The sequence below is a fragment of the Phascolarctos cinereus genome, unplaced genomic scaffold (assembly GCF_003287225.1).
Source record: "Phascolarctos cinereus isolate Bilbo 61053 unplaced genomic scaffold, phaCin_HiC Scaffold_2;HRSCAF=192, whole genome shotgun sequence".
Lineage (NCBI taxonomy): Eukaryota > Metazoa > Chordata > Mammalia > Diprotodontia > Phascolarctidae > Phascolarctos > Phascolarctos cinereus.
In genome coordinates, this window is record NW_027555625.1 from 103097728 (window position 1) to 103115024 (window position 17297).

At 37.7% G+C, this 17297-nt stretch overlaps 1 protein-coding gene across 1 annotated transcript in view; it reads left to right on the forward strand.

Annotated features, from left to right (window-relative positions):
- The window catches only part of EML6 (EMAP like 6), a 295107-nt gene that overhangs the window by 235795 nt on the left and 42015 nt on the right, over positions 1-17297 (forward strand). Inside the window, 3 exon segments of the mRNA XM_078149518.1 lie at positions 5492-5668; positions 9784-9985; positions 10104-10230. Of these exon segments, the coding sequence (XP_078005644.1) occupies positions 5492-5668; positions 9784-9985; positions 10104-10230 (506 nt within the window).

A 17297-nucleotide genomic window follows, 5' to 3' on the forward strand; every position in this document is an offset into this window, starting at 1 on the left:
ATACACAAAAAAAGAGGAATATACAAAGTATGATCACGTTGGGCCTGTAGAAATGTAAAATTTCTAGACATCACCAAAAAAAAAAAAAAGAAACTCTTAGATAGCAAATACTAAAGAAATACAGAGGATTGTAGATTATAATGCTATATTATTTAAATTTAACTACTTTAAAATTCAACAGGATTAATGAAAATTAGTTGCTAATGTCAAAAATTGTTCTTCCCCTTAGCTTTTCTTCCTCATTTCTCTCCAAATCCCAATTTGAAGAGCTCTGGCTGATAACCTTGGGCAAGTCGCTTAACTGTTCTGTGCTTCAGAACACCCTAAGGTGCCACTCTGAGATCCCTTCCAGTTCTGAATCCATGATTCTATGGTCCCCTTTAACTACTGGGGTTTAAGAAAGTTAGTTGGGTTGCCTGTAGTCCCTTAATATTCAGGTGGGAAAATGAGAACTGGGCAGGTGGGGGCATCTTCCTCCCAGATCTGTGCTCTTTGAACTTGACTAGAAAACAGTGTGGGCCAGTGGAAAGGATGTCGGAGTCAGAGTCGAATGGTCTGTGGTCAGATCTTGGCTCTGGCACTTCTTACTTCTGTGACCTTGGACAGATCACTTCACTTCTCCTTATCTGTAAAATGAGGGCTTTGGATTAGATTGTCTTTTAAACTTTTTCCAGATTTAAGCCTAGATTATGGGATTTTAAAAAAGTATCATAATATGTAACACCTTTCATGATTTGGGAGCTGATTAGATAGTTAAGTTCTTGAGTCAACTCAGTCACTTCTTGAAATTTCTAGAAAGGGGGACTTTGAAAATACTTAATAATGTACAATTCAACTGAAGGATATTGGGAATGACTAAAAGTCTCAAAACTCTAAATCACTGAATATATAGCTATAGAGAAACTGAGGCACAGAGAGTTAAATCACTTGTCTAAGGTCACATAGTTAGCAAGTATCTGAGGCCCGATTTGTGCTGAGATCTTTTTAACTCTAACCCTCTAGCTACTAAACCAGACTGATAATACCTTCCCTGACTGAAGAAGATAAGGCATCTCTTAAAAGACCTTCTGGCTCTAAATGCTATTTTAAATTTTGGGGTTTTTTTGGTGGGGTACCAACTATCATTTTGAGTGCCCCATGTTTTAATATTATTCATCACAGCTTCTGAAACTGGTATCCAATGAGCACTTGCTTCTTCGGGTGAAATTTTTTTCTACTTAGAGGGAGTTGGTGGTTCAGTGGATAGAGTGCTGGACTTGGAGTCAGGAAGATTTCTTCTTCCTGAGTTCAAATCCAGCCTTAGATGCTTACTAGCTGTGTGACCCTTGGTAAGTCACTTAACCCTGTATGCCTCAGTTTCCTCATCTGTAAAATGAGCTGGAGAAAGAAATGACGAGCCATTCTGGTATCATTGCCAAGAAAACCCCAAATGGGGTCATGAAGAGTTGGACGCAACTGAACAACAACAACATATAAATCCTTCCCTTCCCCTAGGTACTGCGTATGTCCACAGAATGGCTAACTCAAGTTGGGATGCCATTCTGGCCACCCCCTCCATAAACCTTCCTGTTCTGCTATGGGTCTGAAGCAGGGTAAACAGTTCTAGGCTTCTGGCCCTTTTCTGCCCTATTACCAGACCAGTGCTATTGTTGGAGTCTTTTATGCAATTGCAAAGGAAACAATTTTAGAGAAAGAAAGGAGGTGAATATGCCAGGGATGAATTTCTCCCTCAATATCTAACTCAGTGGCTATTGCCTGGAAGAAATGAAACAAGCATTTACTAACAATTAGGAGGTAGCTGCTATTATTATCCCCATTTTACAGATGAGGAAACTGAAGCAAACAGAGGTTAAGTGACTTGCCCAGGGTCAGACAGCTAATAAGTGACAGATGGAAGATTTGCAGTTGGTAGAAGCTAAATTCCAATACCCTGAAGGCTATGATTCTTAGCAATAACCAAAAGAAATTGCATTAAGTTGTCATGGGGGATTTGGACATGCTCATTTTCATTCACATCCATTCAAGTGACTGAGTTCTCATTCGAACTCAGGTCTTCATGACGCCAGGCCCAGTGCTCTATCCATGGCATTACCTAGTTTCCTTTTTGTTCAGGAAGAAGGCTTTTGGGAAAGATACCTGATAGTAATAACCCAATGGGAAAGATGGGCCTCCACTATACTCATACAAAACTTAGGAAAAGGCAAGAAGAAATTCACACCCTGGGCCACTGCTTACAAGCTCCAAAGTAACATTCTGTCAGTTTGGTCCAACACAATTTTCATAGCAGGGTGCTATAGCACCTTGTTTAGCCCGTCCCATTGGCAAAGGAACAAGGAACTTGAAATAGACACATACCCCATTATCACACTGCACTCTGACTAAAGCCCAGGCTGTACCTCTGTAATTACACCTTCAAGGAAGGAGGGTGAGCAGAGCATAGCAGAAATCTAGGCTACGTGCTACTGGAATATAACAATCTGCATTTCCCCCAGGGAGTAGACTAGGCTTGGATTTTAGCTACAGCTTCCTAATTTTTTTTAAAGTTATTTTAAAAGTGTTTTAAAGTACTTCTCTAAAGAGAGCTATAATGCCTGGGATACAGATCTTGAATGAAAATGAGCATGTCTAAATCCCCCAGGAAAACTTAATGCAACTTTATTGCTAAGAATCAAAGCCTTCATGTTATTGGAATTTTGCTTCTACCAACTGCAAATTTCCCATCTGTGCATTTCATGCAAAACTGTTTTCCAAGTGCAAAACTTGTACACAAGCCAATATAACTTGAACAGCTGTATGAAGCCACATGGTGGCCCTCTCCGGGGAATGAAGTAAATTAAGCAGGCAGTAAAAAGACCAAAAAAAAAATCTTATGACTTTGGCAGGTGGGGTGATGACAGGAAGTGAGGAGACTGCTAATGGCATCACCATGCATCAAACAAAACCCAAAACAACCTAGATTATAACTTACACCAGACCATTCATCTGTTATCAAAAATAAAAACTCTAATCCATTATCTGCACATTTTCCAAATACCCAATTTTCTGATGTTGTCTACAGCAGTGAGCTGAAGGTATCGTGGAAAGCTGTGGAGTTGTTTCAAGGGGTCTACAAATCCATATGCATATATATGTGTATATACATACACATACACACATATACATATATGTACACACACATACATGTATGTATACCAAACATTGACATTTTTGTCTTAATTTAGCTCCAACAAAAATCTACCAAATTCAATGTAGTAAATAAGCAAACATCCATTTTGTGAACTGAGCAAATAATAATAATGATGTAGCCAAGAGGCAGCTTGGTAGAGTGGAAAAAGGGCCAGCCTCAAAGCCAGGAAGACCTGGTTTCGTGTCTCACTTCTGATACATATTGGATGTGTGACCCTGGGCAAGTCTTTTAACTTTCTGGTGATCTGGACAATTTTCTAAGTGGGGAAGAAAGGAAATAAGAATTTATTAAGTGCTTACCATGCACCAAGTACTCTGTTAAGTGCTTCACAAATATTTTCCCATTTGTTTTCTAAAACCTGTTTCAGAAGAGGTGTCAACTTGTACTGGTAGAAGGGCTTTCCTCAGCTGGGAGTTCCCATATCAATGAAATCACGGGTCTATTTCAGATCTCTAATAATAATAATAATGACTAACATTTATATAACATTTTACAGTTTTCAAAGAGCTTTATATACATTATCTAATTTGATTCTCACCACAACCTAGTAAGGTGCAATTATTAATCCCATTTTACAGATAAGGAAACTGAGGCTGAAACAGTTACATGATTTGTCCAGAGGTACACAGCTAGAAAGTATCTATGGCAGGATTCACACTCATGCCTTACTGACTCCAAGTCCACTAAGAATATGTCTTAAACACATCTGTATCACAATTTATTTATCAAATGTACATAGATGCCATCATGATAAATAAAACACTTGTTCAGGTGTGTTCAATTCTTCATGACCCTTCTGTGGTTTTCTTGGCAAAGATGCTAGAGTAGTTGGCCATTTCCATCTCCAGCTCATATTACAGATGAGGAAACTAAGGCCAGCAGGATAAAGTGACTCGTCCAGGGTCACACAGCCAATAAGTCTCTGAAGCCAAATTTGAACTCAGGCCTTTCTAACTGCAGGCCCGGTGCTCCATCCAATTGTACTACCTAGCTGCCCAAAATAAAATATAAATTCCTTTAAAACTGTTACTGAAGCAGTGGTAGCTTTATTCTCATCACATGTTTTACAAATCAAGAGATACTCATCATGCATAGCTATACTATGGGCATCTGATGTGTTTTGACATTACAAGACGTTCTTATATTTGTAAAAATTGAGACCATTGGTCTAGATCAAACTATCTGAATATTTTGCTACACCTTTCAGTTTTTATCTGAATGTTTGACATCATATTGATGTTATCTTAGAAAGACTTGGACATGCTTCTTGGAAGCTGTTTGTGTAGCTCAGGTTACCACTTCAACAATTAATGTCCTGATTCATATACATACAAAGCACTGTGCTAGATTCCAAGGCAGAGAAAAAGATCAGGGCCATGATCACCTTCCTCCTCGAGCTCACAATCCAGAGATAGGACACGTGGCATAGGCACATGCACAAAACAACACATGAGAACTGCATATAAAAGGCACGAGCCAAATTATATTTGAATTATGTATGAAGGCAAAGTATTACTTACTGGAAAATCAGGGAAGAAAATGATAAACTGGAAAAATCGAATTTCCATCAGGTGGATGGAATTTGAGGCGTAGGGAAGAGCAAAAGCAGAAACACGAAGAAAAAAATTGAAGTGAAAAGATGGGAGACATCAAGGAATCTGGTTTTTTTTCTTTCTTTTTTTTTTTTTTGGAGTAGGGGAGGGGAGAGACAATCAGGGTTAAGTGACTTGCCCAGGGTCACACAGCTAGTAAGTGTCTAAGGCTGGATTTGAACTCAGGTCCTCCTGACTCCAGGGCTAGTGCTCTATCTATTGTGCCACCTAGCTATCCCAGTTCATTTTTTTTCTAATGGCATGGGGAGTGAAAGGGAGAGAAAATAGATTTCTGTTAATTTTTTTTTAACATAGAGAAGCAGGGGGAGGATTGTTATAATCGTGGAACATCATACGCTCTTTCAAATGATGTCATTGTATTATTAATCTTACCTAACTGTTTTACTTTGCTGTAGGCACTTCTCACAAAGTGGGGGAGTTATCTGTAAATGGTTGTAATGTCAAAACAAAACACATCAATAAAACTTTTCTAAAAAATAAATGATAGTTTAAGCTGTGAGACTGAATGAGATAATGAAGAGAAAGAAAAAAGAGTACGGGGACAGAACATAAGAACGACACAAACACTGGGAATCTGTGATTGTCACTGGGGATTACTTAGTATCAAAACGTTTCCTTCCTATGTTGAAAATAAAACATGACAATATCTTGTTTCAGACATGCTGATTTTCTTTTCCCTCCCCTCTTAAAGATTGAGAAGATAGAATGGGACACATGGACATGTGTTTTGGGTCCTACCTGTGAAGGAATCTGGCCAGCACACAGCGATGTGACGGATGTGAATGCTGCTAGTCTTACCAAAGATTGCTCCCTTTTAGCCACAGGAGATGACTTTGGTTTTGTAAAATTATTTTCATATCCCGTAAAGGTAAATAATAGCATGTAACCACTTTTGTTCAATCATACAAATCATTCAGAGCACTGTAATATTGACTTTGATTTTTTAAGATATAGTTTACATTTGATATTATAGAATATTTCAACATACTAAATTATGGTTTCATTTCATTTATGATTTTATTTATTTGCTTTATTCACATTCATTTTTGAATTTATAGTTCTTTGTGATATATGAAGAATTTTCCACTGATCGTTCTTTATAGTTTAAACCAGATTGTCCCCGTATCGTTGGATACTTCCTAAGTACTAAGGGACTAAGGCGCTTTGGACAAGACATAAAAGTCTAGCTGGCTATTTCATAAATTGTTGGTGCGGCACACAAAACGGTTCCCTTATATTCTGAAAAGGTTTCTTAATTGCCCGACGGTGCCAAGGAAAGAAGCTACCTTACTGAACAATGCCTACTAGACAACCTTCAACACATATGCTAAAAGAGAGTATGGGCCAATTTTCAGGTGTGTTCTTGCTGGTTTCTGACACCATCCCTCCCTACCCTTTGTGAAAGAGGCCACTACCCAGTCGGCACACACTTGCATATCTGCCCTTAATCTAGCCACGCGCTTTGCGTGTAGTCAGCACTCATTCTTCTTTACTTTTCCCAAACGGCACTACTTCCAGCACACCAGAAGAAATGGTGTTGGAACCTTGGTACATTACCAACTCCAGGACTGTAATGCTTCAATAATAAACAACAAAATCTATTTCCATGCTCTATAAAGTCTCTTGAAATCTCAGGATTGGAGAGAACCTCAGAACTCATCCGCTATCACCCATACCTAAACAATGCTCTCTCCCACAATATTCTTGGCAAGTAATCATGCAGCCCTTGCTTAAAGACTTTACAGTGAAGGGGAACCTACTAGCCCCTGCTGCCATCTGGTCCACTTTGACTCGCTTCGTAATTGTTAGAGGAAGCTTTTCTTCACATCCAGAAGAAATCTGCCTCTCTACTTTCTCCCTTTGCTCCTAATTCTGTCCTCTGGGGCTAAACAGAGAAAGTCTGATCCCTCTTCCACATGACACTCCTTCAAATTCTTGGAAGCAGCTCTTCAGATTCCCTCTAAGTCGTCTCATTTGTAAGGTAAACGTCCCCAGTTCCTTCAAGTGATCTTTGTATGGCATGTCTCTAGTCATCAGCCTGAGCTCTCTCCCTCCACTGAGCATGTTCAGACTTATCTTCCTGAGTTCAAATCTGACCTCAGGCACTTAGTAGCAGTGTAACCCTGGGCAAGTCTCTTCACCTTGTTTGCCTCAGTTTCCTTACCTGCAAAATGATCTGGAGAAGGAAATGGCCAACCACTCCAGTATCTTTGCCAAGAAAATCCCAAATGGGGTCAGGAAGAGCTGAACATGAAAGAAAACAATTGAACAACAGAAAAAATTGATTATATACAGAAGTAAAACAGAAAAAAGAAACGGAGAGGAGAGCGAATGCACTATTGTTCCAATAGTTTCTCTCAGGAGGTGGAATCAGATACTCTCTACTGGATTCTCACAAACTAAATGGGGAACCAAGGAAAGGAAAAGGTTCCAGCCTTTACTAGGCTTAGACTCTAAAGAGTCATTCTCCTAGAAAGCATCCTCCATTTGCTGCTGCTGCCACCTTTTTCTCTGTCTCTGTCAATGTCTCTGTTGCTGTTGCTGTCTCTCTGTCTCTCCATCTCACTCTCTGTCTCTGTCTCTTCCTGAATATCTGTCAAGAAAGATTTCTCTTGAACATTTCTCCCCTCAGTCTAATCCTGTGATAGTTTCATCTTTTTCTCAGCTGGAAAGAAATACACTAGAGACATGGGCCCCCTTGGAAGACAGACAGTCCAAGCCTCGCCAGAAATACTGTTGGATAAAATCTAAGTATGCTATCTTTGTAGCAGTCCTCTGATCTTCTACACTAACAATCTTGTGAAAAAGGAAAATGAAGTTAATCTGGCTTGACCTATTATTGTTGCAGCAATGCTAGATCTTAGTAATTACTACTACTTCCCTTTCTAAATGTTCATAAACCATTCTTTTTTTCTTTTCTTTTCTTTACTTTTTCCCCAGTAACATGCAAAAACAATTTTTAACATTTGCTTTTAAAACTTTAAATACCGAATTCTCTCCCTTTCTCCCTCCCCACACCCCCTCACTGAGAAGGCAAGCAATTCAATATAGGTTGTACATGTGTAGTCATGCAAAACACATCCATAATAATCATGAAAGAAAACATAGACAAAAAAACTCAAGAAAAATAAAGTTAAAAGAAAGTATGTTTCAATCTGTATTCAGATACCATCAGTTCTTTCTCTGGAGATGGAGAGCATTTTTCATCTTAAGTCCTTCAGAGTTGTCTTGGATCGTTGTATTTCTGAGAATAGCAAAGTCATGCACAATTGATTATCTTACAGTATTGCTGTTACTTTGTATATAGTATATTTCACTTTGCATCAGTCCATGCAAGTCTTTCAGGTTTTTCTGAGAGCATCCTGCTCATCATTTCTTGTAATACAATAATATTCCATCATAATCATATACCCCAACTTGTTCAGCCATTCTCCAATTGATATGCATTCCCTCAATTTCTAATTCTTTGCCCCCAGAAAAGAACTGCTATGAATATTTCTGTACATATAGGTCCTTTTCCTTTTTGTTTTTTATCTCTTTTGAGATACAGACCTAGTAGTAGTGGTATTGCTAGGTCGAATGGTATGCCATGGTTTTATAGACTTTTGGGCATAGCTCCAAATTGTTCTCCAGAATGGTTGGATCAGTTCACAACTCCACCAACAATGCATTATCTCATTTTTCCCACACCCCCTCCAACATTTGTCATTTTCCTTTTCTATCCTATTGGCCGATTGTTTCAATTTGCTTTTATCTAATCAATAGTGAGTTATCACAAACCATTCCTTTAGTATATTCTAAAACCTTATGATATAACATCAAGCTCACTGGCATTTAGTTCAAAGAATCCACCTTTTTCCCTTTTCTGAAAATCTGAACATTTGCTGTTCTCCAGTTTCCATTCCCTATGATCTCTCAAAGTTCAGTGATAGTAGTAGCTTAGCAACCATATCCGCCAGTTCTTTCTACTTTGAGGTGTAGTTCATTTGATCCCAGTGAAATGAATTCATAAAGAACAACAGGGTTTTCTCTTACCATCTCCTCATTTATTGTGTTTTAACCCCTTGGAAACCATTTTTGTCCTATTCTTCCCAATCCGAAGATGATTTGCTGGAATAAGAGAGAACTGGTTCTGCCTTCTCTCTATCATTCACTGTCATCAAGCCTTCTATCTCTTTGATCTTTTTCTTGTCTCCAATATAGGTTTAAAAAGTCCTTCATGCTATCCTTAGCGATTTTTTGGCCATCTTCAGCTCATTTTTACCATCAGATCTCCTCACACTAACAGCATTTTGCCCCTCGTTGTGTTTATCTTTACTCAAAGTTCCAGTTAGTACATATATTTCTGGTGGTAGAAATTACTTCTGAGTTCATGATGAATAATATCCAGTAGATTATCCTTTTGTCTTCATTAAGGAAGATTTTATTTGTCCATTTCAAGAACCTTGAGTTATAGCAGAAGCTTTGTTTATAGTCACAGACTGTATATAAGCCTCTGTAAGAGAGAAGCGGAAGAGGCAGTTGGGACCATCCCTAGAATCAGTATCTTACATATGTCAATGATCTGTGGAAACTGTGATCAAAATAAAAACAAACTTTCACACTAAATTTATACCTTTTGGATGCTGCCAATAGACTCTACTACCTGAGTAACACTAATTTTTTTTTCATGTATTTAATTGGTTTTAGTCATACAAAAAGATGCCCCCACAGATGTCTAAATTGCTAGCCTAAATCATCTGCTTTAATTCTGACCCACTTCATTTAAATATCCTTGGGTTGTGGTAACCTTTCTTAACATTTCTAGTTTGTAACAGATGCCACAGCTTCTGCTCATATAATTTTCAAAGTAGTTTCTTAACCAGGCTGCTTACTTAGAATTATGTCCTGAAGAAAATCTGATGGAAAATAATAAGCAATAAGTAAGAGGAGAAAAGCAAAAGATAAGCTGACTGTGTAATCTGTAGATTCCTTGTGTTGCAGGGCCAACATGCAAAATTCAAGAAATACGTGGGGCACGGAGCCCATGTCACCAATGTCAGATGGTTACATAATGATTCGGTCCTGCTAACTGTAGGTGGCGCTGATACTGCTCTGATGATCTGGACAAGAGAGTTCGTAGGAACCCAGGAAAGTAAATTGGTTGACAGTGAGGAGTCAGATACAGATGCTGAAGAGGATGGAGGTAAGTCAAACACCCCAAATAAACTGATTGACTTTGGTTTCCCCCATTTATCCATCCGTCATCATGTGCTCCTTCACCAAAGCTGCAGTTTCTAATCTTGTCACTTTTGTGATTTGAGGCTATGACAGTGATGTTGCCAGGGAAAAGGCCCTTGACTATACCACTAAGATCTACGCGGTAAGCATCAGGGAAATGGAAGGCACTAAGCCACACCAACAGCTGAAAGAGATTTCAATGGAGGAGAGGTATGACCGTCTATGGCTTGTTTGTGTTCACTATACCCTTCCGTTATATTTATCCTGTTACCCGCCCTTGAATTTACGTCAACACAGTTTCTTATGTTTATCATCTGGATATTTCTGACACTGAAAATGGCCACTGAGATTATGGCGAACATCCAGGACCCTGACTTGTTTCCTTCACTGAGGAAGATTTTCTTTGTTCATTTTGAATTTAACCAGAAATCCCAGGATTATAACAGAAGCTATTTTTGGTTATGTAGTGGGCATAAACAACTGTAGAGAAGGGCTAAGGAAACATTTGAAATTACCTAGATTCAGGATTTTACATCTAAAATGCAATATGAAGACTGATGAAACCAGAAAGAACTTTTATAGTCATTGAAACCCTTTGAAACCCATAGCATAGTACGGTAGAGAGAGAGCCGGAATTGGAGCCAGGCAGACCTCGGTTCAAGCCCTACCTCTGACCTATATTGGGTCTAGATGACTCATCCTTAGATAACTCTCTAAGTTTCAAAGAAGGTGACAACCTGTATTGAGAGAGAAGATTCTTCACTTAGGAATCTTCTCTACCAGAGGTCCGCAAGCTATAGCCTGAGAGCTCAATCCATCTCACTGCCTGTTTTTGTACAGTCCTAAAACCTAGAATGGTAAAAAGGTTAAAAAAAAAAACTCTCTTAGCTAGTATACCATGCAAAAACAGGTGGCAGACTGAATTTGGCCTATAGGCCACAGTTTGCTGGTTCCTGCTCTACGCCAATGAAATCATAGGCCTGATCCCTATTTCTTTGTATATTTAATGAAACGTAAGTTAAAATAAAAACATAATTTTGCTTACTCTTATGTAAAAAATTGTTTCATCTCATTAACATGCACACATTCCTATAAGGAGCATAGATTTGAGGTAATAAGAACAGAATAATCTTTCTAAGAAGAATCATTTGTCACCAGGAGCATAATGACAAAGGACTAGGTCAAGGGTAGGGAACTTGCAGCCTCGAGGCCACATATGGCTGTCTAGGTCCTTGGGTGTGGCCTTTTGACCTAGTCCAAGTTTTACAGAACAAATCCTTTTATTAAGGGGATTTGTTCTGTGAAGTTGGGATTCAGTCAAAGGGCCACACTTGAGGACCTAGAGGGCCACATGTGGCCCCAAGGCTGCAGGTTTCCTACCCCTGAACTAGGTTCTTGCATGAGGTATAGAATGTGGTTGCAGAATTTCACTTGAGTAAGGAAAGATATTAGGAAGACTTCTTGTTTCAACTTTGGTCCTGGTTCAGCAATCTCCACAACCTCCACAGAATCTTCACCAGATATGATGTGTAAACAAGAAAGGCTTCCAGAGTGACATGACCAGGAACTAGCAGGGCTCTGAAAGGCATTGACTGAAGAGATTTTATTGAGATGTGGAATAACATTTTATCTATGTGTACCTAACCAGAGTCAAACAATTTCTTGCATGCTGTTCACTTTCTGTGAACCATCTGGGCATGATATTTGGGCCTCAAATAGCATTTCACTGTCAAAGATGAATGAGGGATTTTTTGGACACTCTAGGCCTTCTGAGTTGAATTTCTCTTTTGCTTCTTTTCTTCATATGAAAAAGGAAGTTGCTGGTATTGTTTCATACTTATATAATAGGTTGTTTTGTAAGGATTGATGAGATAATTCCCAAAACATTTTAGCTTCTCTGAAAAGAGAACTCTAAGATTTATTAATATGAACATATTAAAATTGAAGTAGGGAGAGAGATTAACTAATGATTTGACTCAAGTCCAAATCACTTCCAAGAAAGTTCATGGCCTTTCTATGTCATTATAATATTTTTTTTCTTCTCTTTTCATAGACATTTCTAAACTTTTTTTCCTCTTTGGCCTCCTCAAGTATGTTTCACTTAATATTAGCTCCCATAGCTTTTAAGTTTCAAAAAGTGTTTTACATGACACTGTTTTACTTGATACTTATAATAAGGTGTATGAGGGGCTGCTATTATACCTGTTTTATAGAAGGGAAAATGAAAGGTGAGAGAGTTTAAATGACTCACCCAGAGTCATAAAGCTAATGAGGTGTGATTCTAAACCAAGTTTTCCTGATTCCAAGTCCTGAGCTCTACCTACTATAGTATAATATGGTATAGTAACTTATACCATATACCACATAGTAACTATACCATAAAAATATTTGAAAAACTTATCATTGAAATGTGAGATGTGCAAATTTAGAGACATCTCCACTCCAAATGTTCTTATGATCTATTTGTGCTCACCCTATGGTAGAGCCTTCCCAAGCTTGTAGTGATCTGATCAGCCACAGTCAGACGCACTGTACCTTGACTCCAATATAGTGATGCCATTTTGGTCCTCTTCAAGTACAAAGGGCAACCATTTATGATATTGTAAAGGCTTCTTTGCCTAGGAGGAACGATTAAGTTTCACGTTCAATATATTGTTTGTTTAGCGTATAAGCAACGTACTTGTTTTGTTGTTTATATTTAATGTATTGTTTTAAACAAATCATTTTAGTATTAAGTTGAAATATAGACAGACAAAAATGAAACTTCCTTATCTCCCTTTTTCTGTGTAGTTCCGTATGCTAGAGTTATCCTGTAAGAATGGCTGTTTTGTGGATGGCATGAGTGTATTTTGAAGCCTGTTTGTTAGGTTTCTTAATTTTTCAGTTTTATGAGATGTTTCAAGCTTGATTTTTTTGAGATTGTAAAAGTTTAATAGAAACATGTAATATCATTTATTCTAATTACAGTATGGTTTGAGGGAGTCATAGGAGTTACTTTGATGGCTCTCGGAAAAATCAGAGAAATAGAACTCTCATGCAAGTAGATGGATTCACTTGTGATTGTTTTTTTAATCTAGAAGCTTGCCTACATTAATTGCCTTCTCTTTAGAGAAAATTTTGCCATCTGTCAGAGACCAAATCTATATAATGCAATCAAAGGGGTTGAGGAGGAGGAGGAGGAGAAGGAGGAGTAGCAGTGGCAGTGGTAGTATTGCTAGTTGTTATTATTATTGTTGTAAGCTATATATGATAGCCAGTCTCTGCACATTTCATCAGATTGTTTTCTGCCTAGAGCCAATTTGACTATGAAAATAATAAGAAACGAACCATGCTGTGTTCTAGTGCCTTCAAATCATCTGGTCATAACATATATTATCAAACCAATTCTTATTAGATTTCTATTCTCTAGTCAGTACAACCTGATTTCCAACCTATACCTAGGCTTGTCTGTTCCTTTTCTCTCGTATGCTTTTCATGCCCCAAGTAAGGCATCTTTAAAGCATCCAGCAATCATCCGGGGCTTTGCTCTGCATTTTGATCCAAATGGCTTATTCCATTTTTCTTATTTGGATACAAAATCTTGAGGGAACCTCATGTTCTTGACAGACTGAAAATGGCAATTTGTCATCTTGTCGCCTGTTTAGGTTTACACTCTTATTTCGGGTGGAAAGGTGCTTATCAGTACTGGCGGCATGGGCAGGAGGAGAGATTTCAGCACTCTGATGACATCTCCGGAAATAACACAAGCCAAGAGCTAGCTAGTCAAAAATACGGTAAAAAACAATTTTAGAAACTCAAGATAGTTTGGTAGAGACATAATCAAGTGCATTTAGTGAACAAGGATTTCCTTAATAGTTCAGAAAAGACTGATAAGTATGGGAGCAAACACTAATGAGCTCCAATTAATGTAAGGTGAGGTATGGCATAGTATATAGCAAGAACAGGGATGAACTTGGAATGCAAAAGTGCTGGGTTCAGATCCTGCCTCTGGCACTTTCTAGCAGCATGATCACTGACAACTAACTTAACCTGAGTCTCATTTTTTCTCATTTGTAAAATGAAGGTAATAATACCCTTAGTCTCTTAGCTCACAGATTCAAATGTGATAATATATGTAAGGCACTTTGCAAATGTCAAAACATTATATAAATATCAATTATTATTAAGTCAGAAAGATGGAATCAGTATAATGGTTCTCATGGAACTCTTTTTCCTCTGGCTGATTTTTCAAGCAATTTTGCTTGTAAGATTTTACCTTGCCAGCCTTCCAGATGAAACTACATTCCACCTACTTGAAAGCAGTCAAGACCTTTGAGATGGCATTGCCATTTATCTCAAAGGGAGCAAAATGGCTTTCTTTGCAGGGGAGATATGAGTATGGAATGGGTGTTTTTAAAGCTATTGAGAACACCTCATTGTTAAACTTAAGTATTTCTCATTTGATCCAATTACTTGAAACAAATCTCGAGAAGGTATGTGTTTGTGCCCCTACACAGTACCTCATGTATTGTAGGTACTTATTAGCTAACCACCATAATAATGTTAATATAAATTTTATAGAGAGCAAACAAATTAAAGGGGTCCTTAGAGTTGTCCTCAGAAGAAACTTGGGTCATATCTGCATGGTACTAGATATCCAGATAAAAACTGAATAAAAGAAGCCACTTAATAGAATGTTCCTGAATGCCCTGGATGTTTGGCAGTGGTTAAACCAAACCTCTGGATATTTAGAACAATAGAACTTTCAGGTCAAGATCGTCTCATCTGTTTTCCTCGTATTGGACATTAGGGTTAAGTAATTTGCCTAAAGCCACACAGCTAATGTCAGAAGTCGTACTGGAACCCAAGCTTCCTAATTGCCAGTCCAGGCCTCTTCCAGGAGTAGGGAACCTGCAGCCACAAGGCCACGTTTGACCTCTAGGTCCTCAAGTGTGGCCCTTTCACTGAATCCAAACTATATAGAACAAATCCTCTTAATAAAAGGATTTGTTCTTTAAAACTTGGACTCAGTCAAAAGGCTATACCCAAGGACCTAGAAGGCCACAGATTCTCCACCTTGCTTGAGTCTATACCCATGTTGTACTTTTTAATTTACAAGGAAGCTTTTGTGCCAAAGTCTTTGTCTCCCATGTTCACAGCTGATTGGTTGGGAGGTGGGGTACGGTACTGCTGTAGAGATTGGTAACATCCTAAATGAAAAGGAATGTTTCCTCTTTCTCTACTCAGGGGAATATTTATAATAATAAAAGAATAGATGAGTCAGCATAGGATCCAAGTATCCCAGGATATTTATATATAAAATAAGGTCCTTATGAGTTCCAACTTTTATATAATTTATGTATATGTATATATTCATATAATATTGTTTTATATATTACTTTGCATAATTCATATATTTATGTAATACTACTTTATCATTGTGCACAGTCTACTATTGCACAAACTTATATGAAACATAAACTTATATCACGCACATTTATGTAATACTTTAAGATTTATAAAGTACTTGTCTTACAACAGCTCTCTGAGGGAAAGACTGAAAGAATTATTATTCCATTTGACAGATAAGGAAACTGAGGCTCAAAAGTTAAGGAACTAGTCCAGATTCACATAAAGGTACAGATTCCGGACCAGAGTCCTGATTCCCAGACCAGAGCTCTTTCCATCATACCACATTGATTCTTTTTTTTTTTAATTCTCTTTTCTCAAGAAGTAATGGCTGTTTACATAGAGAAGAAGTTCCTTAGTCACATAGGAACACTCTACCTAAAGCGCTCCTTAGATTAAGCCAACAGAGTTGTCCATATGCTAGACAGACCCAGTTTGAGGAAAGATCAGATGAGTACACCAGGTTGAATGATAAACAAAAGTTTATATTTCCAGAGATGTATAAGGAAGGAAAAGTGAACAGACATTACAACTCAAGGAATTGTGCAACTATGAAAATGGCTTCAGGTAAAAAAATATTTTTCTCCCACCCATACAGGCACATTGAAATTCAGATGTCTTGTGTATAAGAATATTTTCAACCACCTTAAATTTGTTGCTGCCAAAATGCACCATCATTTTAATACCAATATTTTTTCCATGGTACTATATGACTATAAATCATGGAACACCGTGATTTTTAAAGACCCAAATTACTGATGACCCAAAGGGAAAAGATGCACGTAGGTGTAAGCAGGCTGCTGCTCTAGACCAACAATTATTTGTGCATAAGATGTGACATAAAGGATATCATCAAAGACATTTATGACTGGAAAATGAAGGGGAATGGACAGAATGTAAGCTCCTTGAGGGCAGGAATGTTTCATTTTTGTCTTTGTGTGCATGCCCAGTGCCACACATGGCACAGAGCAGGCTCTTAACAAACCTTTATTGACCATTTGATTTTGGGCAGAATGGAAACATCACAGATAGATTTAAGGTCTCTTCCTATAGCCCTCGATAAGGCATAAAATATCCTTACGGTTATACATTCACACAAATAAGGATACTAGGATTTTGAATTAATATTCAAATGATCTCTGAAGTAAGTCACTCGACCTCCAGTTTCCTCATCTATAAAATGAGGAAATGGAACTACATGGTCACTTCTAACTCTAGATTTATGTTATTATGAACATAGAATTTTGTCATATAAATAAACATACAAAAATCATATATTTGATTTTTGGCCTGACTTACTCCATAAACTAGCAAAGAGTTTAAGGAAAAAGTGAAGACATCACTATATGAAATATGTTATTTACTTAGTTGTAGCATAGAATTCAAGGGATGGAATTGCCTTCAGGCAGCTTACAGTCTTACTGGAGAAACATGTTCTTGTTTACATAAGAAATGGCCCAGCAAAGAGCAGCATAATTCTTGACCTAGACAGACTATCATTGAACAGTGTTGAGTTTGACATATGTCTTATTGTACTTAGCATGTTTTTGGATAATATTAGTTGGGAAATTGTCTCAAGTTCAAAGCACCTGAAATCTTTAATTTAGTCAAGGGGCCTGATCATATGAAATTTTCTTAATATTCAGCAAATTCTGAAAACTTCTTAAGAAATAGCTTTTTTAATTGTTAGTGTGTGCAAAAGAAATAATTTATAATTATTTGTCTCTAATCTTCTACACTTTGTTTTTTTCCTCCTGTCCTGCTCCTTATTTGTCCTTTCTCTCCTACTTCTTTTCTATATTGTTTCATAAATCCTTTCTTCCTCCTTTTCATTTCTTGCTTTCCTGATCCAAGGGCAGAATACTCTCTATTTGACCTTTGTGTTTTAG